The sequence below is a fragment of the Peromyscus eremicus genome, chromosome 20, assembly GCF_949786415.1.
Source record: "Peromyscus eremicus chromosome 20, PerEre_H2_v1, whole genome shotgun sequence".
Lineage (NCBI taxonomy): Eukaryota > Metazoa > Chordata > Mammalia > Rodentia > Cricetidae > Peromyscus > Peromyscus eremicus.
The window spans coordinates 21,932,440-21,956,707 of NC_081436.1; the positions used below are offsets into that span (position 1 = coordinate 21,932,440).

The 24,268-nt window shown below is 45.5% G+C and overlaps 1 protein-coding gene across 1 annotated transcript in view; it reads left to right on the forward strand.

The window, feature by feature from the left end:
- Window positions 1-7,197: 7,197 nt before the first annotated feature.
- Window positions 7,198-24,268, forward strand: part of Mrtfa (myocardin related transcription factor A) — a 181,735-nt gene continuing 164,664 nt past the window's right edge. The window contains exons 1-2 of the mRNA XM_059248003.1: window positions 7,198-7,282; window positions 8,375-8,595. Of these exons, the coding sequence (XP_059103986.1) occupies window positions 7,198-7,282; window positions 8,375-8,595 (306 nt within the window). The remainder of the gene's footprint in view (window positions 7,283-8,374; window positions 8,596-24,268) is intronic.

Below are 24,268 nucleotides of genomic sequence, written 5' to 3' on the forward strand. Positions count from 1 at the left end.
TTACGTATTCGATTCAGTATAAAAAATATTTGCTGAGGGCTTATTACACATTAAAAATTATTATATATTATATGAGATTTGAATGTATATATTAATATCTATATATTCACTTATTTGTGGGTTTTTTGAAGTGTGATCTCGTATAGGCTAAATAATGAGTAGCTAAGGATGGCCTTGAACTCCTGATCCTCTTGCCTCTACTTCCCAAGGGCCACACACACAGGCTAAATTTTGTTTTGTTTTGTTTTGTTTTGTTGGTTTTTCGAGGCAGGGTTTCTCTACGTAGTTTTGCGCCTTTCATGGAACTCACTTGGTAGCCCAGGCTGGCCTCGAACTCACAGAGATCCACCTGGCTCTGCCTCCCGAGACTTTTTTTTTTTTTTTTTTTTTGAGATAGGGTTTCTCTGTATAACAGCCCTGGCTGTCCTGGAACTCATTCTGTACACCAGGCTGGCTCGAACTCACAGAGATCCGCCTGCTTCTGTCTCCTAAGTTTTGAGATTAAAGGCATGCACCACCACCATCCAACATTTTTTAAATTGACACATTGTAATTGTATATATTTATGGTATACAATTTGACATTCCATTACAGGTACATAAAGTGTAATGCTTAGATCAAGCAATTGGCATATCTATCTATCTATCTATCTATCCATCATTCTATGTTAAGGACATTCAAACCTCTCTCTGCCACCTACTTTTAAATATTCGATTCATTGTTATCAACCACAGTTCCTTCTATGGGAACACTAAAAAGTGACTGCCACTTCTCAAGGCTGATTTTTAGGGGACAGAACAAGAGAAAATGCTTGTTGAATATAAGGGGAAAATATGTCTTGAAATGTAAGTCAGTAGTAGAGCACTTACTTGCCTAGCGTGTTCGGGTTGATCCCCAACAGTGAAAAACAAGACTAACAACAAGCCCCGCCCCCAATCTCATGCTAAGCATAGTTTACCATTAAGCTATATCCTCAGCTTCCCAAATCCATTTCAGAGTCTTTCCAACCCAACCTACAAACTATTGCTTTGGTGTGGCGGCTGGAATTATGCCCATAATCCCAGGACTCAGGAGGTGGGTACAGGCTGATTGCCATGAGTTCAAGTCCAGCCTGGGCTACAGACTGACACCCTGTCTAATAAAACAAAAACACAACCAACAATAACAACACATTAAAAAAAAGTCGAGGAACTGCCGGGTAATGCTTATCTTGGTTTAGCGCCTGCTCTTAAGAGCATACAGTCTCCCTCACCTCAGCACTCTCTACTTTTGACAGCAGGACCTCAGACAAGCATCGGGGCCTTATCTCCCAAAGCAAACCTGATGTCTCCCTTGCTCAAACATGCCCTGTGTTTACAGAGTTCTCCGAGCTGACCCGCCACACCTCACTCCTGTCTATCAAACAAACCTGTCTGTGGCTTTACTGGACCCCACCAGACTCCAGCTCTCCTGACCAATGTCTTCACGGCGTGGTGGCTGTACCTGTCATCTGCAGATGCTGTCCATGGCTATGGCAAAAATTACCTCTTTCTTTCTTCCTTTTTAGAAGTTTTTTTTTTTTTAATTTTCATTATTTTTTTTATTTAAGACAGGGTCTCATTATGTATGTAGCCCTGACTGGCCTGGAACTCACTATGCAGACCAAGCTCACCCTGAACCCTGAGAGAGCCTCCTGCCTCTGCCTTCTGAGTGCTAGGATTAAAGGCATACACTACCATGCCTGGCCTGTTTAATCTTTATTTCCTCTGTCTCTCTGTACACAGCCAATAAATACTTGCTGCATCATATCCAGGACTCTAATTTCAGGATCTGGACTCTAGTTTTGCTAGTGTTCAGCTTTGTGATATTGGGCAAGGTACTTAGCCTTACGAAGCCTCAGTTTCCTCACCTGGAGTATGGGCATCATAACAGCAGCAGGCTACCACCAGCTAACCCTCACCATGCCCTTAAGGTGCTCAGTTAGCACTGTGCTTGACCTAGGAGCTGTACATGGTCAGAGAAAGAAAAGATCCACGTGGGGCAGGGAAAGAGCAGAGGGCTTCCCGGAGGAGGTGTGATGAGAGTTGGGATTCGAATAGAAAGTGAGGAGGGGACGTTCCAGGTCAGACGCCCTGCCTGTACGAGGAGTTAAGCAACAGCAAGGAACCGTGTGTACTGAGAACAGCTTAGTCACGACCCAGAGAATAATTCTGGAGAAATTACCCCGGGAAGAGAGACAGAGGAGAAAGGATAAATGGGCGTGTTTTCTAGGCATGGGGGTTACAGGTTGCATGTGTGGGATCAATGTCTAGCATTGTCAGAATGCTCTGTCATTGGGTTCATCCTTCAGAAATCACAAGTGCTAGACCAGCGATGGGATGGCTGGATGGGAAACGCAAGTTGCACCAATGGATAAAGGTAGATAAAAAGTGACCAATGATGGTGATGTGGGCCTTTGATCCCAGCACTCAGGAGGCAGAGGCCAGTGGCTCTCTATGAAGTTCAGGCCAGCCTGGTCTACAAAGCTAGTTACCGGCCAGCCAGCCAGGGCTAGACACCGTCTTAGACAGAAAGATAGAAAAGTGAATGGAATGACATTGGCTGCTTGTTATTAGCAGGGTTAAGGTCAAAGTCCTACATTTATATTGAAGAATAAATCACAGGGTCTGTGGATGTAGGTCCACAATTGGATGGCTTGCCCTGCGGTAGGCCACCAAGTTATGGGCTAGGCTCCAGAATGGCCCCTGCCACACACACAAAGACTGGGTAAAAATACAAGAGAAAGCTAGGCGTGGTGTGTGTGCCTATAATCTCAATACCTGAGATGTGATGGCAAGAGGGTCAGGAGTTCAAGGTCATCCTTGGTTACACAGTGAGTTTGAGGCTAGCCTGGGCTACATGAGACCCTGTCTCAGTCTCCTTCCCCCCCACTCCCAAAAAAAAGAAGAGCAAGAAAGAGTGAATTCGACTAGTTTATGGAGGAAAAGCTAGGGAGGGCGGTGGTGGAAAGGACTGCCTATAAGGTTGGCTTGAGCCAAAGGACCAGTATAGTTACCCAGTTTGCTCACAGAAATGCGAAGGTCTAGTTAGTAATACTTGAGATCAGTTGTCAAGGAAGGCCATGGCCTCAACGTGCTCCGGCCGTCTGGTCACACCCAGTTACTTCACCCATTACATTTGCCAACAGTAGAAGCCCAACTCTGGAGCGGAGGCAAAACTGGCCAGGCCCCTCTCTCATCACCTTAGCCAGAGAAGCTGGGCTGCCAAGGGTTTCCGGCTGCCCCCGGATTCCCAAATGTTGCCCTCCGTTAAGGAGAGCTGCCTCAGGGACCATCACTCCCTCAAGGCCCACAGCCAGTGACTGAGAAACGGAGACACAAAAAGTTCCCTGTGCTTCAGGCTGCTGGAGCGCTCCAGCTGTGGATCAGGCCAAGACAAGCTCAAGCTAGGTCTTGCTGGGCTCTTTCCCTTTCCTGTGTTGCTCAACTTCCTCCCTTTCAAGCCTTTTGTCCTCCCTCAATAAATTCTGATTATTAGCTCTCTCTCACAGGTATTCTTTCTCTCCTTCCTTCCTTCTGTTTCGTGTAGCCCGGGACTGGCCTCAAACTGTCCACGTAGTCAAGGACGACCCTAAACCTCTGATCCTCTGGCTTTCTACCTCTCAAGTGCTCAGATTAGAGGCATGTGACATGTACCTGATTTTAAGCAGTCCTGGAGATAGGATCGATCTCAACTCAACTACACCCCAGACCCTAAATGTTCTGTTTCTAATGACACAAGACGCCTAGGAATCAGACAGCCAATTAAGTAATTACATCTAGATTCCCAGGGTCATTACCTGTTGTGACCTTCATTCCTAGCTCAATTGTTTACACCCCCCCCCCCCCGTGTGTGTGTGTGTGTGTGTGTGTGTGTGTGTGTGTGTGTGTGTTGGAACTCAGGGTCATGAGTATGTTAGGCAATTACTCTACCAATGCATTATATCTCTATTTCTATCTCTGTTTGCTTTTTTTTTTTTGGCTTTTCGAGACAGGGTTTCTCTGTGTAGTTTTGGTGCCCGTCCTGGATCTCGCTCTGTAGCCCAGGCTGACCTCGAACTCACAGAGATCCGCCTGGCTCTGCCTCCCAAGTGCTGGGATTAAAGGCGTGCGCCACCGTGCCACCCCCCCCCAAGCTCTCTGTTTGCTTTTATGTTGCTTTATTCTCCATGTAATTCTTGCTGATGATTTGATCTATATGAAAGCCAGACAGTTCTGGAGCCCTGAGCAGCCAAGAAAACATTTCCATTCCAGTAGGTGAACAGAAATCTCAGGACTCATTCTGATTGGATTCTCCTGGGTCATATGACTTTTCTAATGGTGCTGATGCTGATTGTGGCGGTGGTTGTGGGGATGCTGCTGTGGTTTGTGATGGTGGTGGTGGTGGTGGTGGTTGTAGCAGTAAACAATGCAGTGGTTGGTCAGGACTGGAGCATAGGTTAATTCCTGGAATGTGAGTAAGGAAGCTGTTCCTATGGCAGTATAGGGATGAATTAATTGCAAGGCAGAGTGTTTCCCAGAGGACATTCAGGTTTTCTTGCCAGGGAAGAGAGAGTGTTTGTTATAAGGACAAATGTGACACATGTCTCCCAAAGACCCTGACAAAACGAAGACTGTCCACTTGAAGTCAATAGGCCATAAAGGGGACTGTCATTTGAGGAACAATAGCAAGAAAAGGGACACTATCCCTGTTGCTTTGGGGAGAGTTAGAAACTGGGAAGCAGCAAGGTACAATTAACACATTCTGTGTAGTTGTTCTTTGTTGTTGTTGTTGTTTGTTTTTTCTTTTTTTCAAGACTGCATAGCCCTGGCGGCCCTGGAACTCGCTCTGTAGACCAGGATGGCCTCGAACACAGAGATCCACCTGCCTCTGCCTCCCGAGTGCTGGGATTAAAGGTGCTGAGTTTTTAAAATATGTGTATGTATGTGTATGTGTATGTGTATGTGTATGTGTATGTGTATGTGTATGTGTATATGTATATGTATATGTATATGTATATATGTGAGGTCTGGAGAGATGGCACCGGCTTAAGAGCACTGACTGCTCTTCCAGAGGACCCAGGTTCGATTCCTAGTCCCTACATGCAGCTAACAGACACCTGTAACTCCAGTTCCAGGGGATCCAATGTCCTCTTCTGGTTTCTGTGAGCATAAGGCACACATGTGGTACCAAGAAATACAGGCACATAAAACACCATACACATTTTTTTCATAATTATTTTCAATTACATGTGTCTGTCTGTGTTGGGGTATGTATGTGCATGTGTGTGCCGGTTCCTGTAGAGGCTGGAGGCAGTGGATCCCCCAGAACTGGAGTTACAGACCTGTGTGGGAGCTAAAACCAAACTCAGGTCCTGCACAAGAGCAGTACATGCTCTTAACCACTGCATAATCTCTCTAGCACCCCATTCTGTGTAGTGTCAAAGGATGGCATTAGCTAGAGGCCAGGTCGGAGGTTAGATGGAGACAGAATGTGGATAAGAAATACAGTAGAGGGCTGGAGAGATGGCTCAGAGGTTAAGAGCACAGGTTGATCTTCCAAAGGGCCTGAGTTCAGTTCCCAGCACTGACATAGTGACTCACAACCATCTATAGCTTAAGTTTCAAGGGGATCTGACACCCTCTTCTGGCCTTTGTGGGCACCAGGCACGAATATAGTGCAGAGACCAACATGTGGGCAAAATACCCATGTAAAAAAATAGTAGTAAACGTGTAATAAATATAAAAAGTACAGCACGCCGGGCGGTGATGGCACGTGCCTTTAATCTCAGCACTCGGGAGGCAGAGGCAGGCGGATCTCTGTGAGTTTGAGGCCAGCCCCGTCTACAGAGCGAGATCCAGGAAAGGCACCAGAGCTACACAGAGAAACCCTATCTCGAAAAAATGCCACCCCCCAAAAAGTACAGCACTTTGAATGTATATATACACACGCACATATATAAACACGTGTATACACACAAAATATATACAACATACAATTTAGGTTGTTCACAGGAGAAAAGACTCATTTGTGAGGCGGTGAGCTTGTTGGGTCTGTGGAGCTTGCCTGGCAGTCAGCTATGAATGGGCATATTGTTCTTCCCATAACTAATAACATGCGCTCCTGCTTCCTTTTCAACCTTGGCTTTTCCACCAGGCTTGTGTCCAGAATGCCCTGCCCTGGTCTTATCTTCTCCACCCCAATAAGTCCAGGCTGCAGGACTTTCTCCTCTGAGGGTGCGTCTGCCTCACCTGTTAGTTATGACCCAGCCTGGTGATAAAGTCTCTCAGCATCGCCTTAGCTTCTTAGTGTAGGTACCCCAAGGCTACGGTTTACCGAACCTCATCTGTCTTACCCCTCAGTGTCTGACTCAAAGAGGTTCTTGTTGAACCAGGCGATGCAGGTTCATGATCCCAGTTCCTGGGAGGTGAAAGCAGGAAGATCAGGAGTTGGAATTCATCCTTGACTATAGAGCAGACTAGAGAACAGTGTGGGCTACATGAGACAGTTTTATATATATCTGTTTATATGACTTTATTTAATGTTTTACTTATATAGCATGTATATTTGTTGAATATATGATTTTATTAGGGCTTTTGTGGAATTTTCTTTGTTTAACTCTTGGGAGGGAAGGTATGACCAAGGGGCCACCAGATCTGGCCTTCCTCCAAGGTTCTGTGATGAGACACGTGGTACTAGACTTGAAGCTGACTTAGATATGAATAATTGGGAATTACCCAAGGCCAGGCTGGCTTTTGCTGTGGATAGGAACAGAGCCGCCACACGAGTGAGCAGTCTGGGAGACTTCTGGGGGAGAACAGAAGCCAACAGAATAATTCCCTCTGAGATGGAACACGAGTTGCCCCCTTTCAGTTTCCATGCCCTCCAAAGTCTGTAAGGATGCCCTTGAGAGCTTCCACAGTGGTCCTCCCACTCGGCCACTTGGTGACTCCGTTCTCCAAAACCTCCGGGGAAAGCGCCTCCCTCCCCTTTCCCTGTGTCCCACAGCACTGTCTTCCAAACTGAACAGCTCTGGTCGTCATTACAGCAGCTGTGACGGCTTGCCAGACCCTCAAGATTGGTCTTGACGCGCCTGCATTAAAAGAGGGGTGTGGGGAGGGTCACTGGACCCTCACTTGATCCCTGCTACCCCCTCCTGTAGACTATGGAAGGTTAACTGTGTACTCCATCTGTGCAGCTATGGGGACGTCATCCATCATCCATGCTCGAGTGCAACTTTGTGGTGGTCCCGTCCGCTGCTTTGAGGATCATCCGTGCTTTCTAAGTAAGCCCAATAAACTCACTGGTTTCCCAGGTTGGACTCTGGGAAATCGTACTGCACTTTATCCAGTCATCAGTGCCCTAAAAGGAGGAGGTAGACGTTTGTTTATATCTCCCCAGGGAAAGTGTTTCCTGAAACACCATGCCACCAAATCCAAACTATTTCTCCTTTTCAGTGCTCTCTCCTTTGTTTGGGGGTGTTTCAGAAAGGGGCAGGAAGGGGCCTGCCTTCGTAGTGACTCTTAGCAACTTCACAGGGTGGGCCTTGCATGGCTTGCTCTCCTCTTTAGTCAGCAGTCTCTTTGGATTTGGAGTTATGGACTCTGTCACACACATCACGTACTTTTTGGCTCCACACCCGCAGATTCGAGTTTTCAAGTTGGAAGAGCCGCCCAGAACTCTTGGGTTCATTCAGCCCTTTTCCTCCAGCTTCAAGCACTTTCGCTGTTAATGATCTCAACATTCCAGACGAGTAGTTGCCAGTATCCTTTTACCATAGGAGAACCGATTCAGAGAAAGGAGGAGGTGGGCCACGGAGGGGCGGAGGCATGACGGCATTCCAGGCTTCAGGCCAGAGAGGAATTTTATTGTCTTCTTTCGGGAAGTGTGAATGTGAAATAATCGATTTGGGAGTCCCTGCGGAGCAAAGACAGCCGGGAAAAGGACAGAGATGGAGGCTGAAAGATGATTTCAGTAAAACCTCCCGTCTGGGCACCGAACCCTGGGTAGCTCCGCGGTCACTCTCCCGTTGACAGGGTGATCAAATGGGCTACGGTCTCTTTAAGACCCAGACTCCGCCCCCGGCTCCGCGCCGACCTCCTCCCACCTCCTGGCCGCCGCTCCGCCAGTTCCAGACTTCCCTCAGCGATGAAGTCATCACTCAGCTATCGATTGGCTGAGCCGTGCTGTCATTCACGAGAAGTCGCGCCGCCGTACTAGCCTTCCTCGTTCCTCTTCCTTCTGCGAACGCCCCCTTAGTCCCGCAAGCCTTGACGGTGCTGGGCTTCTGATTGGTCGGCACGGCCGTCGCTCCCCGGCGGGGGGCGCGGAGGCGGGACCCGGTGTGGTGGGAGGGCCCGCAGCTTCCGTGGCTGAGTGGAGCCGGCGGCGGCCGTGTCTGAGGTGTCCACGGCGGCCGGCGCGAGCGTCCCACCTTCCCCACCCCCTCGTTCCTGCTCGCCGCGCTCCCTCGGCTCGCGCCGACCTCTCCCCATCTTCGTGCACCCTGACTGGTCCTTGAGCCTCGGGAGGAGACGCGAGCGGCTGGCACCGGAGCGGGGCGATCCGCGGAGCCGGGGCCGGGAGGCGAACGAGGCGGTGAGTGAGAGTTCGGGCAGGGTCCCCCTCCCCCACTGGCCCCACCCCACCCCGCGCGAGCATCCTTTCTCCCCCGCGACCCCCTTCGTGCGCGCCCTGGGCGGGCCGGGCGTTGCGGGCTTCGAGCCCGGGACTGCCTCCTGCGGTCCTCCAGTCCTCCGCCCTTTCCCTAGGGGCTGGGGGTCGCAAAGCCCTGGTCCCCCGGCCGGGCTGTCGGGTGTGACCGTGCACCTGAGCACCGCCTCGCGGGGCTACGTTTGCTAGGGAGCAGCCTAGGTTCCCGCCCTGGCTGCTCCCCGGGTGTGTGTAATCTGCATGGACCGGTCAGGCGCTTTCTCCAGGCCCTTGTGCAAGCCCGAAGGATCCAGGAGCAATCCTCAGGCTTCTCATGGCAAGGAGGTTTACCTGGAGCTGAAGACCTGAAGACCGTATAGCAGCATGGGTGACGCCAGAGCTGCAAGGCTTTGCAGATTTGAAACTTGACCGCCAAAGAAGTAGTGACCGTCGTGTGTGTGTGTGTGTGTGTGTGTGTGTGTGTGTGTGTGTGTTACATGCCTTTGATGACCTCTGCCCTCCCCGCTCCATAAGAAAGCACTAATGCTATAGAGTGTTTAGTGCTGGAGCTTTTCCAGTTAGATCAGCTAACCCACGTTTTAGATAGGTAATCTCATCTGGAAAATGGAAATAGCAGTACCTATTACGTTGGAATGTAGATATTAAACGAAAGAATTCACGTAAAACCTTCGACACGGTGTTCAACACATACAAAGGGTCCAAGAGATGACCAGTGTTCTGAGGTTGAGAAGAACTACTCGGTAGGTGTGTAAGTACCAGCACAGCTTGTCTTTGTCAGGATTTCTCTTTGTTATATGACATAACTAAAGGACAGATTGGTGGCCAGTTTACTGCTTGCCTGCTTGTACTTGGCAGGAAGTGTGTGCAGACAAGAATGTGAACCTCATTACTTAAATATGATGCAGTTGCACCTATGCTTCATGGGTTTACATAGTTTTTAAATCCATAAGGTGTCTGGAATGTTCCCAAATTGCAAGTTTTTGGAGGGCTGAAGCTAAAGCCTGTGTCGTAATCTTTATGTTCAAGAAGTGAAGCTTGAGTGCTTTACTTTAGAAACCTTCCACCCAAAAGGTTCGCTTATGTCGTTGTATTGTTGAAACCAGCTGCCTTCCAGGGGCGAAGTGGTACAGCCAACTGGCCCACAGCCCCGTCCCTGTAGGGAGGGGAACCCTTGCCTGGAAGTTATTAAACTGAGTTTCATTTAATGGTGTTTGCTTTCTTTCATAGCAAACCAAAGGGCTTTCTGATAGTTGTTGGTAGTCTTTTTTTTTTTTTTTTTAAAAGCAGGGTCTCACTGGGTAGCCCTGGCTGGCCTGGAACTTGCTAAGTAGACCAGGCTGGCCTTGAATTCACAGAGTTCTGCCTGCCTCTGCTTTCTGAGTGCTGGGATTAAAGGTGTGTGCCTTAGAAAGAAGCAAACTGTTACTGTTTCTTTTAGAGAGACATCCAAAGAAAAATGTCCGTAGTCCAGGGCTAGCATTTGGTTCAGCACATTGCCAGCACTTTTAAGAAGTGTCCTGTTTAACAAGGCTTTCCAAAGTCATATTCACTAGGGTAAATTTTTTTATTTAGAGTTAAATCATGAGAGATAGGAGTGTAATGTGTCTCCCATCATCCAAAAGTATTTATTGCAGACTTTCCATGTCCTTAATACTCTGCCAAATCCGGTGAGGGAGGGATAAAAAAAAAAAAAAAAAAAGTATGAAACAGGATCTTAGTCCATAAAGGGCAAAACCATAAAGTTTGGGTCATTCAGTAGTAATTATGAATACTTCTTAAGTAATGACTTCATTTATTCATTCAGCAGACTTTTTGTTCCAGGCGTTTAATGTGCCAGGTGTTTTTCTGAGCTGGGATCACGATAAGTGAGAGATGGTCTCTGGTCTTGAGGGACCAACAGAGGCAGAAAGTGACACGGGGTTGTAGTAAGGTGAAATAAAGTCTAGGTGCAAACCCAGAATTGTAGGAGAACGTCAAGGCAGGCTTTTTTTTTTTTCATTGGAGTGAAGGGAAAGCTTAAAGAGAAGATGGTGTTTGAGGTGCATCTTAATTCCATCGAAAGAGATAAAGACAATTCCAGAGAGAAGAAACCGAGCTTGGGTTCCTGATAAGTATTCCGAAGGCAGTTATCAGTTTGAACCCTTGGGCAGGAGGGAGGGAAGGAAACCTAACACTATAACATCCTCTGGGACCCACAGCATTAGGTCAGCAAGTAGCCCCCTGCCCCGCCACGGCCTCATGCTTGTAACACTCTACCAGCCCCTTGGTTCTTGAGACACGTTTCCTTCTGTAGCCCAGGTTGGCCTGGAACTCACCATGGAGCCTAGAACTGAGGGCAGTCCCCCTGCCCCAGCCCCCTAAGTGCTAGAATTATAGGTATGAGCCACCGTGTCCAGCATTTTTTTTTCCCCCTCTCCCTGTTACTCCCTCTCTTGAGAAAAGTTCTTGCTGTATTGCCAAGGATGGGCCTTGAACGAGGCTAACATTCTCCTTCTGCATTAGATTCCTGACAAGTGGGCTGCAGGTGCCTGGCATGCTTGGTTTGTTTCTTTTGTTCCTAGCTTCAGAGGCCCTTCTTGGGACATAGTAGATGCTCAGCAAATACTTGTTGAATATAAAATGAACACAAATCAAATACTTACTCTGTATAAAATGTGTATGTTTGGGACAAGAGTTGGAGCTGATTGACACATGGAACATTTTGTCTCCTGCCTGAGAAAATACTTCAGTTGGTTTCTGTCCTGGAACTCGCTTTGTAGACCAGGCTGGCCTTGAACTCACAGAGATCTGTCTGCTAATGTCTCTCCTGAGTGCTGGGATTAAAGATGTATATCACTGTGCCAGGCTTTCAGTTGGGTTTTAATTAGAAAGTCTTTGAAATAGAAAAAGAAGGACATTGATAGATTGTAGATGAAATGGTGTAAATGTAAGGCATGACTTACAAATGGATGTACGTTGGAAGGAAGGTGGTCACTGTTTATGTGATAGGTTTTAATGGAGTCTGAAAATGAAGGAAACGTGCTGGGCATGGTGGCTTGCCCTTGTAATCCTGTAATTCAGGAAAGATGAGAATTCAAGGCCAGCTTGTCTCAAAACAAAACAAAAACAAAAAGGGCTGGAAAGGTGGCTCAGCTGTAAAGATCCCTTGCTTCAAAAGAAAGCATGGGGACTGGAGGTTGGATTTCAGCACCCATGAAACAATGTCAGTAATCCCAGAACCAAGCCAGAGGCAGACAGGGCAGGATCACTGGGGCTTCCAGTTTGAGAAGAAAAACAAACAAACAAACAAAAACAATGTTCAGGGAGAGACCCTGCCTCAAAGGAATAAGTCAGAGAGCCGTAGAAGATCTCAGACACCATTCCCTGGCCTTTGCATATGCATACTTGTGCACCCACAAACGTGTGTACACCACATTCACACCGCATACATATTAAAAACAAGCAAACAAACCACAGGACAATAAAATCCTCAACTAACTATCTAAGAAAATCAGTGAACTAGTCATTGTTCTTAAGCGGTGTACAGTTCAGAATGAATTTGTTTCTGTCTGTTGCTGTGTAATCTAGTCCCTCCAAAGTTAGTGTTACGGGCTGGGCTTAGAGCCCAGTTGATAGAGTGATTGCCTGGTTTGTATGAAACCTTGAGCTTTACCCCCAGCACCATAAAACAGCACGGTGGTGCACACCTGGAGTGGCAGTACCGAGGTGGTAGAGACAGGAGCATCAGGATTTCAGGATCATCCTCAGCTACATGAGAGCCTGACTCAGAACGAAAACTGAAATAACAAAACAGAAAGGTGTTTAAGGTAGCAAACCTTTACCGTGTCTGTTAGCTTCTGTGAGTTAGGCATGTGGGAGCAGCTTGCCTGAGTGGTTCAGGATCTTGAAAGAGATTGTAGAATGTTGGGTGGTGGTGTAGTGATCCGAAAGCTTAACCGAGGCTGGTGGATCCTCCGTGGATCCCCCATATAGCTGACAGCTTGGTGCGGGCTGTTAGAGGGGTGACTCAATTCTTCCCATAGGCCCTTTTCCACAAAGCTTACTCAGTGTCCTCCTGGGTGTGTGATTTAGCTTTAGAAGTCATATACTATCACCTCTCTAGTATCCTTTCCCTGCGTATTGTGGGAAGGGACGATGTAAGAAACAAATGCCAGGTAAGGATTCTAAGATGCTGTGTTTAGAACCCAGGGCCTTGTGCATACTACATGGATACTGTCCCATTGAGCTACAACCTCAGCGTATGTGGAACATTTTAAGTAGTCTCTGTCATCGTTAACATTAAGGACAAATATTTGGTCTTCTCTGTAAAGTGAGGTGGAGTCATTTTCTGATACTGGAGAAAATGATAAGTTATCAGAATGATAGACAAGCAGCTATGGAGTATTGGTAGTTAGTGTAAATGCTAGAGTCAGTCTGTCTGGGCTGGAGTGGTGTGGTTCTGCTCCTGGCTGTGACTCATTAGCAGTAAAATGGGGATGAAAGTAGTATCCACTTTATATTACTAAAATGGGATTTAAAAAAGCATAAGCTCCTGAGAACAACTTTCCATTCCTATTGCCATGATTCATGGTTATTGGTTCTTTGACATAGGTGTATGAGGCTGGAGTCGGATGAATGAAGGACTGTAGGTAGATTCTTTATTCAGAAGAAGGCATTTACATGTCAGCCCTTGGTGGTTCAGTCTGTTCTTCTAGTTCACCTGTGTAATCCAGATCATTTTTTTCTCTCTCTCCGTCTGTGTGTGGGGGTGGGGTGGGGTGGGGGAGGAGCAGGGGACAACTTGCAGGAGTTGTTTTCTTCTTTCTACCTTGTGGATCCTGCAGATTGAACCCAGGTTGTCAAGCCTTGGGGGCAGTGGTTAAAGGCAGATGTTTTTATGCTTATACCCATCTTGCTGCCCTCCATAGTCTAGATATTTGGATTTTGCAAAGTGGCGTGCAGTGCTCGTTTGTTTACTGTTTATTTGAAACAGGGTCTTGTACTGGCACTTGGTGTGTAGCGCAGGTTGACTCTCCTCCCGAGTGTGGGCTTATGGGTATACATCACTGCACCTCCCTGCAGCAGCTTTATCGAGTTTAACTGCACAGTGAAATCATGAGCACAGATGCTTGCTAAGAGTGTCTGCTCCCTTCTGCTGTCTTTGAATGCCCGAGTCATCGTTCCGCAGAGTGGGTTTAGCCAGAGCAGTACTTCATTCCAGGTGGAAGGGCCTAGAGTGGCAGCAGGTGTGGCCGATGTGTCAGGAGAGTTAATCTGAGAGTTTTAAAGGTACAGAAAGTCGAATCAAAAGGAGCTTCCAGTCTGGAGTGCAGAAGTTTTGGAGCTGAAAGAACAGATAGTGTGACACCCCACAAGTTGGGACAACTCCTCACAGACATTAGTCCTTTCCCATAGGTTGCCTCAGGATGAAACTAACTTGTGGAAATAGAAATGGATTAAACTTTCTGGGTCTTTGAAGCCACAAAGCTATGATTTTGTCTATCAGGAAAATGTGGGTCTGTTTCTTACAAAGTGGACAAATGCCTTTTTCTTTTTTTCAAGACGGTTTCTCTCTGTAGTTTTTGGTGCCTGTCCTGGATCTCGCTCTGTAGCCCAGGCTGGCCTAGAACTCACAGAGATCTGCCTGCCTCTGCCTCCCGAGTGCACCACCACCACCTGGACAAATGCTTTTATGTGGCAAGGTCGAATGTACCTCAGGCTGGCCTGGAACTCCTGGTCCTCCTGCTTCACCTTCCAAATGCTGAGATTATAGGCCTGCAGCACCACACCTGGCAGAAACGACCTGGGTCCTTAACTCTGTCATGTGCGAAGAGGGAAGGTAATTAGACTCAGTTTCTGCAGGTGTTAAAGCAGAAGTTGAGTGCCCTGCCAGGGTGCCGTGAGGGCGCTCGTTGCTGGAAGTGGTCTTAATTCTGTAGTGCAGTTGCTGAGTTCAACTTTCTCACCGTGTGAGAGTCAGGTGGCCGAGTCTGGGCCACTTCCACACTGTGTTTAAGGCCTACTTGGACAGCAGTGGCAAGAGCACTGCGCAGTCCTTGGAAGGAGTATTGTCATTTTTCCTTTTCTTTTCTTCAAATTATCTTATTTTTATTTTTGTGTTGTGTTCGATTTGTTCCTCCTCACTCTTAATATGCATTTAGAAATCCCCTTTGTAAATGAGACCTGATAAAGAGTAGTTTGGGTTTTTTTTTAAACTCTGGAGTGGCCTTGAAGTTAAAATGTAGCTGAGTCTAGCCTTGAACTCTTGATCCTCCTAGTTCTGCTTTCCAAGTGCTGAGGTTACAGATGTGTGCCTCCATGCCCAGCTTTGGATAGTTCATCTTGAAATCTGGAGTGTACCTCCTGTTTGTTTACTGAATTTGAATGTAGGCGTGCTGTTAACAGGTCTTTATCATCTTAAGTTCAGTAGGGTGACTTTGAATTTTGAAACATTTTTGCTCCAATATAAAAAAAAATCGTAATAGATATAATATGAAAAATGTCTGACTCTCTAATGCCCAGTAGCCAATAAAGTTACATTGAAAGTTTAAGGGCACTACCAGAGTAATTTTCCTGCTGTTAGGTTGTGTGCTAGTCATTGTCCCTGTCTCATCAGTTCCCAACAGCAGTTCTGTGACACCTCTCAGAGAGGAACAAACTCGGTCACAGTCAGTATTTGGATCTTATTCGTCTGAATTAAATGAGCTGGCTTCCTATGGTAGTGTGGACTAGCCGCCCAGCCTTATGCCGCCTGCGTGTTCCTGTGCAGTCTTTTCATGGTTAGTGGGAAATGTCAGAGTGAGAGTTCTTTGTGACAATAGTCAAGGTGTTACAAGTTTCACACTACTCTTGGTCATTCGTATTCCTTATATGTATTTTGTTGCCATTCCTGCAGTGGAGAACTGTACAAAGGGACTTCGCATCTTAAATTGCTCAATAAATACTTAACCAAATAAGGGTGTACTATAATGTCCAAATTTTTAGAATTTTTTTGTCAGTGTTTCAGTGTCTTTTTAATTGTAAATTGTGTAAGTGATGCCAGGGTCTCTCAGTCATGGATGATTTGTACATATTTTCACTGCCACAAAAATTTACAGGAACTTGGAAAGTTATCTTCTCCTCATACTTCAGCATAGACCGAGTTGCCTTTGGTGTTACGATGCTTGACACATTAGCTTTTTTTTTCTTTGTTGTACTGGGGATTGAACCCAAGGGACATGGTAGGCAAATGTCGTACCACTAAGCTACACCTGAAGTCCAAATTTTAACAACTTCAAAAAGGTTTTGAGATAGGGTCTATCACAATAGGCCAGGCTGGCCTGAAGCTTTTATTGGGTAGCCTTGGCTAATCTAGGACTCCTGACAGTCCTCCTATCTCAGATTCCCAAGTACTGAGAATACAGGCATGAACCACCACAGTTGGCTCTTGGTTTTATATGTAGTAATATAATGGATATTCTTTTAAGTAGTCTCTTTTTTCAGTGATGGGGATTAAATCTAAGGCTTTGCACGTGCTAGACAAGTGCTGTCCCAGCGAGCTGTGTCCAGTGAGGTACACTAGTGTCTTTTTGAGTTTGCCATATGCAAGCTGTCTTTCTTTTACAAAGTAGAAGTGGGGAGCTAGGGATGCAGTTCAGGTGGCAGAGTGTTTTCCTGGCATGCACGAATTCTTGGGTCCAATCCCCAAATCTGGTGTCACATACTTAAAATCCCAGTACTGGGGGGAGACGGGGGAGAGGCCAACTTGGGCTACACAAGACTCAGAAGTAAAAAGAATGTGAGGCAAGAATTTAGACATCACAATGTGTTATTTTATTTTAAACGCTTGGTGTAAGTGATAATTACTGTTTCTGAACTAAAGCTTCTATTCTGTAGCCTTCTGCTCAAAAAAAAAAAATATATATATATATATCTCACAGTTCTTCTCTCTCTCTCTCTCTCTCTCTCTCTCTCTCTCTCTCTCTCTCTCTCTGAGACAGGGTCTATGTAGCTCTGACTGTCCTAGAACTCATTATGTAGACCAGGCTGGCCTGAACTCATAGAGATCAGCTTTCCTCTGCCTCCTGAAGCTGGAATTAAAGTTGTGTGTCACCACAACCAACTGTATTGTATTTTTTATCTTTATTGATTGATTGGGACAGGATATTGCTTTGTAGCCTAGGCTGACCTTGAACTTGCTAGCCCAGTCTGGCTTAAACTCACTGTTTTCCTGCCCCAGCCCCTGGATATGAGTCCCATTTATGGCTTTACACTTTGGATCTCTGCAGAGTTGTACCTGAAGGTAATGGTTTTTTTTTTTTTTTTTTTTTTTTTTTTTTAAGTGGGGGTAAGGTGGCCTGGAATGGGAGTAGAACAAAATGAAAACATGTATTAATGATTTGAAATGAAATAAATCTTAAAAGAGGTTCATAGGACGGTATGGTTCATTTTGTGTCTGTCATGATCTTTATACATTGATCCAGTGATCATCCTAAATCAGAAATGTTGTGGCACAATTATGATTTTTTTTTTAACATTTGCCTAAAAGCTGATTCTGAAGATGTACCTGCAGAAACAAAATGTTTGAAAACTGGGCATAACTTTGACAATTTGGACAAGCTATCCATGGCATTTTATTTTCAACACGTCTAGTAACCTGGTGGGTGCCCAAATAGAACTGAGTTAATTATAGTGTAACCTTTTGTTCTATTTGGAGAGTGTGAAGGGATTTTTGAACACTCTCCAGCATTCACCTTCATTAAGTGAGTGTAGAAAACTTAGAAAGCTCTTCCTAGACCAGAAGTTCTCAAAAGATAACTTCTCATTGCTTTCTCCCCGCCTTGGCTGATAGCAGGCTTCCCCAGTGATCAGTTTGGGATTAGATGCACCTGTTCTGTCCTGGCTCTGCTGTTCACTGGCTCTGTGATCCCGGGCAAGGGAACTAATTGTTTTGAATATCTCATTTCCTCATAGGATAGTCTGGAGAGACAGCTCAGAGGTTAAAATCACTGGCTACTCTTCCAGAGGACCTAGGTTCGATTCCTCATAGGATAGTTGTGAGGGCTAAATAGTTGCATGTGAAGCATTTAGTACATGATAGTCATTTAATGTGTGTTTATTTTTCTTAGCTGCTAGTGTTTCTCTTGTAGCACTAGCCACAATCACTTATTTTTTCACTTTATTTTACATGTGTATGCATTGTTTGTGTGTATGATGTACATGTGCCTATTTGTGTGGAGGTCAGAAAACAATGTTGGTCAGTCAGGGTTCTCTGGAGGAACAGAACTTATAGAGTGAATCTCCCTCCCCCCCCATATAAAGGGATTTATTAGAGTAACTTACAGTCTGTGATCTAACTGGTCCAAAAATGGCTGTCTCCCAACAGAAGGTCCAAGAATCCAGTATTTGTTGAGTCCACAAGGCTAGAAGTCTCAGTTGGTCTTCAGTATGTGCTGGAATCCCAAAGAGGTAGGCTCTAATATCAGTGAAAGAATGGACTTGCCAGGGAGCAAGCAGGCAAAGAGCAAAAGGCTCTTTCTTCTGTGTCCTTTACGTAGGCTGCCAGCAGAAGGGTGGCCTACATTAAAGGTGGATCTTCCCACCTCAAAAGATGTGGGTTAGAGGTGGGTCTTCCCACTTCAAGTGACTTAAGAAAAATCCCTCACTGGTATGCCGAGCTACTCAGGTTTTACTTAATTCTAGATGTCGTCAAGTTGACAACCAAGAACAACCCACAGGTACCTTCCTCCTTTTGTTTTTCACACAGTCTCATTGGTCTGGAACTTTGAGTAGCTACACTAGCTGGCCAGTGAGCTTTCAGGAATCTGCCTCTCTCTGCACCCCATGTCCACACTGCTAGGATTACGGGTATGTGCCCCTATGCCCAGTTTTTTACACGAGTTCTGTGGCTTGAACTCAGGCCCTTACACTTTCAAGGCAAGTACTTTACCAGCCATGTCACTGTCCTCAACCAGAAAGGACAGAAAAGTATCCAAAGTTATAAGAATCCTTCCTATGTGTCCAGCCTCAGTCACCTAAACAGTTTTCACTGTGGTCCCCGCTGACATGGGGGTCGCTGAGCCAGCAAGTTCTCCCTAGTTTAGTGAAGTGGTAACTTGTAGTTACTCAGGCAAGAACCTTGTCACCCTCTCTTCTGTGTTTCCTGCTTCATAGAAGCCAATCTCAGCAGATGCTGCTCATCGTCTTCAGCACACATCCATCATCTCACATTTCTTACCCTCTCACGGTCCCCCTGGTCCGAGCAAGCTGTCTGTGTTCATTTCCTTTGCTAGGGTGTTGTAACAGATCCTTACATTCACCTTTCTTCTCTTACAGTTCAGGAGTGCAGATGCCAGAAGTCAGATCCTCTGGTCAAAATAAAGTGCCACCAGGGCTGTATTCTTTCAGAAGCTTTAGGGGAGAGGCTTCTGGTGGTGACTGGCATTCCTTGGTTTGGGGAAGCATCTAGAATATATCAACCTTGAAATATCTATCTACTAGTTTTTTTCTTCTCTGTTTTTGTCAGACTTCTCCCCTCCTCTTCCTTTGCAGGCCTGTGACTCTGTTTAGACTTGTGGGCCTCCCTGTACAATCCAGGTTGATCCCCTGCAAACCCCTTAATTTAATCACGAAGACTCACCTCTCTCTCTCTCTTTTTTTTTTCTTTTTCCCCCTAATGTAAAGTCCCATGTACTGGTTATAGGAATTAGGATGTGGCATATTTGGGGGGGGGGGTGTCACTTTCAGCCTGTTGTAGACTGTTCTCTGGCCTCTAGAAGTTCATTTCTTCCCACATGTAAAATACATTTTTAGGGGCTAGAGAGATGGCTCAGAGGTTAAGAGCATTGACGGCTCTTCCAGAGGTCCTGAGTTCAATTCCCAGCAACCACATTGCAACTCACAACCATCTGTAATGGGGATCTGATGCCCTCTTCTGGTGTGCAGGCATACATGCAGACAGAACACTGTGTACATAATAAATAAATCTTTTAAAACTACTACATTTTTATTTTGTGTGTATATGTGTGTGCGAATGTGTGCATGCATATGCTGTGGTGCAAATGTGGAGGTCAGAGGACCGTTTGCAGCAATTGGTTCTCTCCTTTCACTGTGTGGGTCCTGGGGATTGAACTCACGTTGTCAGGTTTTGCAGCAGGGGCTTTAACTTGAGTCATATTGCTGGCCCCCAAAATATAACTTGGTATCATCACAATTATGTATTATCTTCTCCCCCAAAGGGGGAAGGTATCTGTTGTCCTGGAACGGGTATAGTAAGCACAGCATAGCAGTTATGAACAGTTCCACCCTGAAAGAGAAAATGCAAGGGCCTCAGGTGTCTTTAGAATCTGATATGGAACTTGACTTGGTAGGTTCCAAAGTCTGGGAATAATTCTCTGTGGCTTGAGACTGCCCTCGTGGCCTATGGCTGTGGTATCTGCTCTTTTTCCTTTTTTTTCCTGAAGGGTAGTATATGTTTGCAGTATGTATGAATTGGGTTTTTTCCTCTCTTAAACAGCAGCATAAATTTGGTATTACTAATATCAAATTATAATTACCGAGAAGCTATTAAAATATATTTAACATTCACCACCATATCCATTTTCTAGTGTACTGTGGATGGTAGGTAAGTTCTTATTGTGGTGCAGCTGTCCATCATCATCCTTCATCCCTGAGCTGCCGTCATCTTGCAGAATTGCAGCTCTATACTCACTAACAATAATTCCCCTTTCTCTTCTCTCTCCAGCCCTGGAAACCACTTTTACAGCACTTTGCATTGCTGTGAAGCACGTGTATGCGTGTGGTATATACACTTGTCTGTCTGTATAAGTACTCATGCCTGTGCATGTGCAGAAGGTAGAGGAAGATGTCAGGAGTCCCATGCTGTCACTTTCCAGTCTTTCTGTTAAGACAGGATCTCTCAGTGTATCTGGAGTGATGCTGTGTTAGCAAGCCCGCGCAGTTCTCCTGCCTATAACCATAGTAGTACTAAGGTTACAGATGTGTGCACATGTCAGCTTTTTCTGTGAGTACTGGGGTCTGAACTCACATCCTTCTGTTTGCATAGCAGGCACCTTTCCCCGTTGATCCACTTCTCCAGCTCCTGTTGCTGTGGTTTTAGTACTTTAAGTACCTCATATTTATAGAGGCATGTAATATTTGTCTCCTGAGGTTGGCTTATTTCATTTAGCGTAACGTCCTCAAGATTTACCCATGTCACACTTTCCTCCCCTTTGCGCTGACGAGATGGCTCAACAAATAAAGGCACTTACTTTCAAGTCTGATGATCTAGATTTCATTCCCAGAGCCCAATGGTAAGAGAACTCAACCCCTCAAGATGTCCTAACTTACACACACATACACACTAAATAAATGTTAAAAAAAAATTTCTGGGTGTGCTGGCTAGTTTAATGTCAACTTGACACAAGCTATGGTCATCTGAGAGGAGGGAACCCAGATTGAGGAAATGCTTCCATAAAATCATGCTGTTGGCAAGTCTGTAAGGCATTTTCTCAATTAATGATTAATGTGGGAGGGCCCAGCCCATTGTGGGTGGTGCCATTCCTGGGCTGGTGGTCCTGGGTTCTGTAATAAAGCAGGCTGAACAAGCTACGAGGAGCCAGCCATGGCCTCTGCATTAGCTCCTGCCTCTGGGATCCTGCCCTGCATGAGTTCCTGTCCTGACTTCCTTTGATGATGAATGGTGATGTGGACGTAAAAAACCCTTTCCTCCCCAAGTTGTTTTGATCATGGTGGTTCATCACAGCAATAGAAACCCTGACTATAAGACACTAGGCCACAGAAATGGCTCAGTGGGTCAAGGTACTTATCTCCAAGCCTGATGACCTGAGTTTGATCTCTGAGGACCCACATGGTAGAAAGAGAGAATGGATTACTGAAAGTAATCCTCTGACCTTCACATGTGTGCTGTGGTGTGTGTGTGTGTGTGTGTGTGCCCACATACAAATACACCCCCACACCATACACATAATAAATATAAAAGTAAGTACTCTTTTTTTTATTTCTTTTTAATTTATTTTTATGTACATTGGTGTTTTGCCTGCTTGTATGACTGTGAGTGTTACAGACAGTTGTGCACTGCCATGTCGGTGCTGGGAATTGAATCCCGGTCCTCTGGAAGAGCAGTCAGTGCTCTTAACCACTGAGCTGTCTCTCCAGCCCAAAAGTAAGTACTCTTTAAATAAACCTTCTTATTGGTTTGAGTAGTTTCATTAGTTTGTTTCTTTCATGTAGATTTCTCATAGCCACCAGTGCTGGAGGTGGAATCCGTGGGGTCTTAACATGCTAGGCAATTACTCTACCGTTGATATACACACCTTGCTTTATTGTTCTTTATTTCATCTTGTCCTTCAAGTCCAAGCTTGCAGCATTTCTGCTCATCAAGCATTCTTAGAAACTTTCTGGATCTCCTGTGTATATCTCAGAAATTCTTATTAGTCAAGAGGGTCCTCCAGAGCCTTGCTGGATAATCTCATCTCTATTCTTAGCTTCTGCTTAGGGTTGGTTGAGGGAATCTATGAGTCACAGTCTTTAACCCTAGTAAAAGGTTGTTCAACCACACCCTTAGTTTTTCTCCATCAAATACTTTCTTAATAGTAAGTCTCCTAATTTTAGCATCTTTTGTGATCAAGATAAACTGAGCTTTTTCCAAATCACCAAGTCCTGTTTTCTTTCTTTTTTAAAGATCAATTAAAAATTTTTTAAGTATATTTGTGTGTCTGTGTGTATGCCCTGTGTGTGTAAGTACCCTTGGAGGCTAGAAGAGGGCGTTGTATCCCCTGGAGCTGGAGTCTTAGGTAGTTGTGAGGTACCCACATACCTGGGAGCTGAGCCTGGAGGAGCAGGCACTCCTAACCACTGAGCCCTGTCTGCAGCCCTTAGTCCTGTTTTTCATTTAACATTTCTGTATCAATTTATGTTTCCTCTTACATGGTATTGTAAGCAGTAAGAAGAAACGAGGCTACACGTTCAGCATATTGCTCAGAAAATCTCACAAAGTCTGTGTGCGTTTGAAAGTTCCACTTCTGTGCAGAGCTAGAACCCAGGTCAGCTTTCCTCCTATGCGTTCCTCCTCTACAGATTGTTTTTCCTCTCAGTCTACTAAAGGTCCTTTTTTTTCTTTTTCATTTTTTTATTCATATGCGAGTTTATTATCTTTAATAAATGTAAAATATGTGTGCTCAAACTGTTTTAAAATATCTTTCTCTATGATTTAATATCAGCAATTTTTTTTCTTTTTCTTTCTTTCTTTTTTCCAAGACAGGGTTTCTCTGTAGCTTTGGAGCCTGTCCTGGAACGTGCTTTGTAGGCCAGGATGGCCTCGAACTCACAGAGATCTATTTGCCTCTGCCTCCTGAGTGCTGAAATGAAAGGTGTGCACCACCACGGCCCAGTCACTGAAGGTGCTTTTTAAAAAAAAAATTTTTTAAATTTTTAAATTTTTTTTTTTTTTTGGTTTTTCAAGACAGGTTTCTCTGTGTAGTTTTTGATACCTGTCCTGGATCTTGCTTTGTAGACCAGGCTGGCCTCAAACTCACTGAGATCCACCTGGCTCTGCCTCCAAAGTGCTATGATTAAAGGCGTACACTACTGCCGCCTAGCACTGAAGGTACTTTTAACAGTCATATTTTTATCTGAATTCTGTTGTGGAGGTGTTTATATCCTGCTGTTTTACTTTTTTTTTTTTTTTTTTTTTTTTGGTTTTTCGAGACAGGGGTTTCTCTGTGTAGCTTTGCATCTTTCCTGGAACTCACTTGGTAGCCCAGGCTGGCCTCGAACTCACAGAGATCCGCCTGGCTCTGCCTCCCGAGTGCTGGGATTAAAGGCGTGCGCCACCACCACCGCCCGGCTTTTTTTTTTTTTTTTTTTTTTGAGATAGTTCTGACTGGCCTGGAACTCATGATGTAAAGCAGGCTGGCCTTGAACTCACAGAGATCTGCCAGTCTCTGCCTGTGGAGCACTGAGATTAAAGGCATGTGTTACCACACCCGGTTGGATGTTTATATATATGCTCTAAAGCGGTACACGAGTCTCTGCTGTGTGTCTGCCTCTGCTTCTGAGCCCTTACCAGGAAGGAGCACCTTTCATGTCTGTACTTCTGTCAGCAGCCTGTTTAAGGCAGTCTGTGCTCTTTCTATCATGCTTCTAAATGTATTTCCAGCCTCTTCGTTTCCAGTTCAAAGGCACGTCCACATTTTTAAGTATTTGTTACAGCAACATCTTACTTGCAGGGACCAAAATGTATCAGTCAGCTGTAGTCAGAGAAGCAGAACCAGGAAGAGAGGTCTACTAAAAGGTTGTGGCAGGCGTTGGCTTGTGTCATTATGAGGGTTGGCCTGACAAGTCTGACATAAACTTGGCCATCGAAAAGGACAGGAACAAGACTATTGCTGCTGCCATCCAGAGGTGGAATTTCTCCTAGGAATCTGAAGGTTTGCCTTTTAAAAATTGATTTATTTTTTAGACAGGGTCTTGGTGTGTAGCACAGGCTGGACCAGAACTTCTGTCTTCCTGGCAAAGCCCTTGAGTGCTGGTGTATATTTCTCAGTGCTGTCTATAACGGGTGTGCCACCACACTGTGCAGGTCTGCGCTTAAGCTTTTCAGTGAATTGAATCCAGTCCA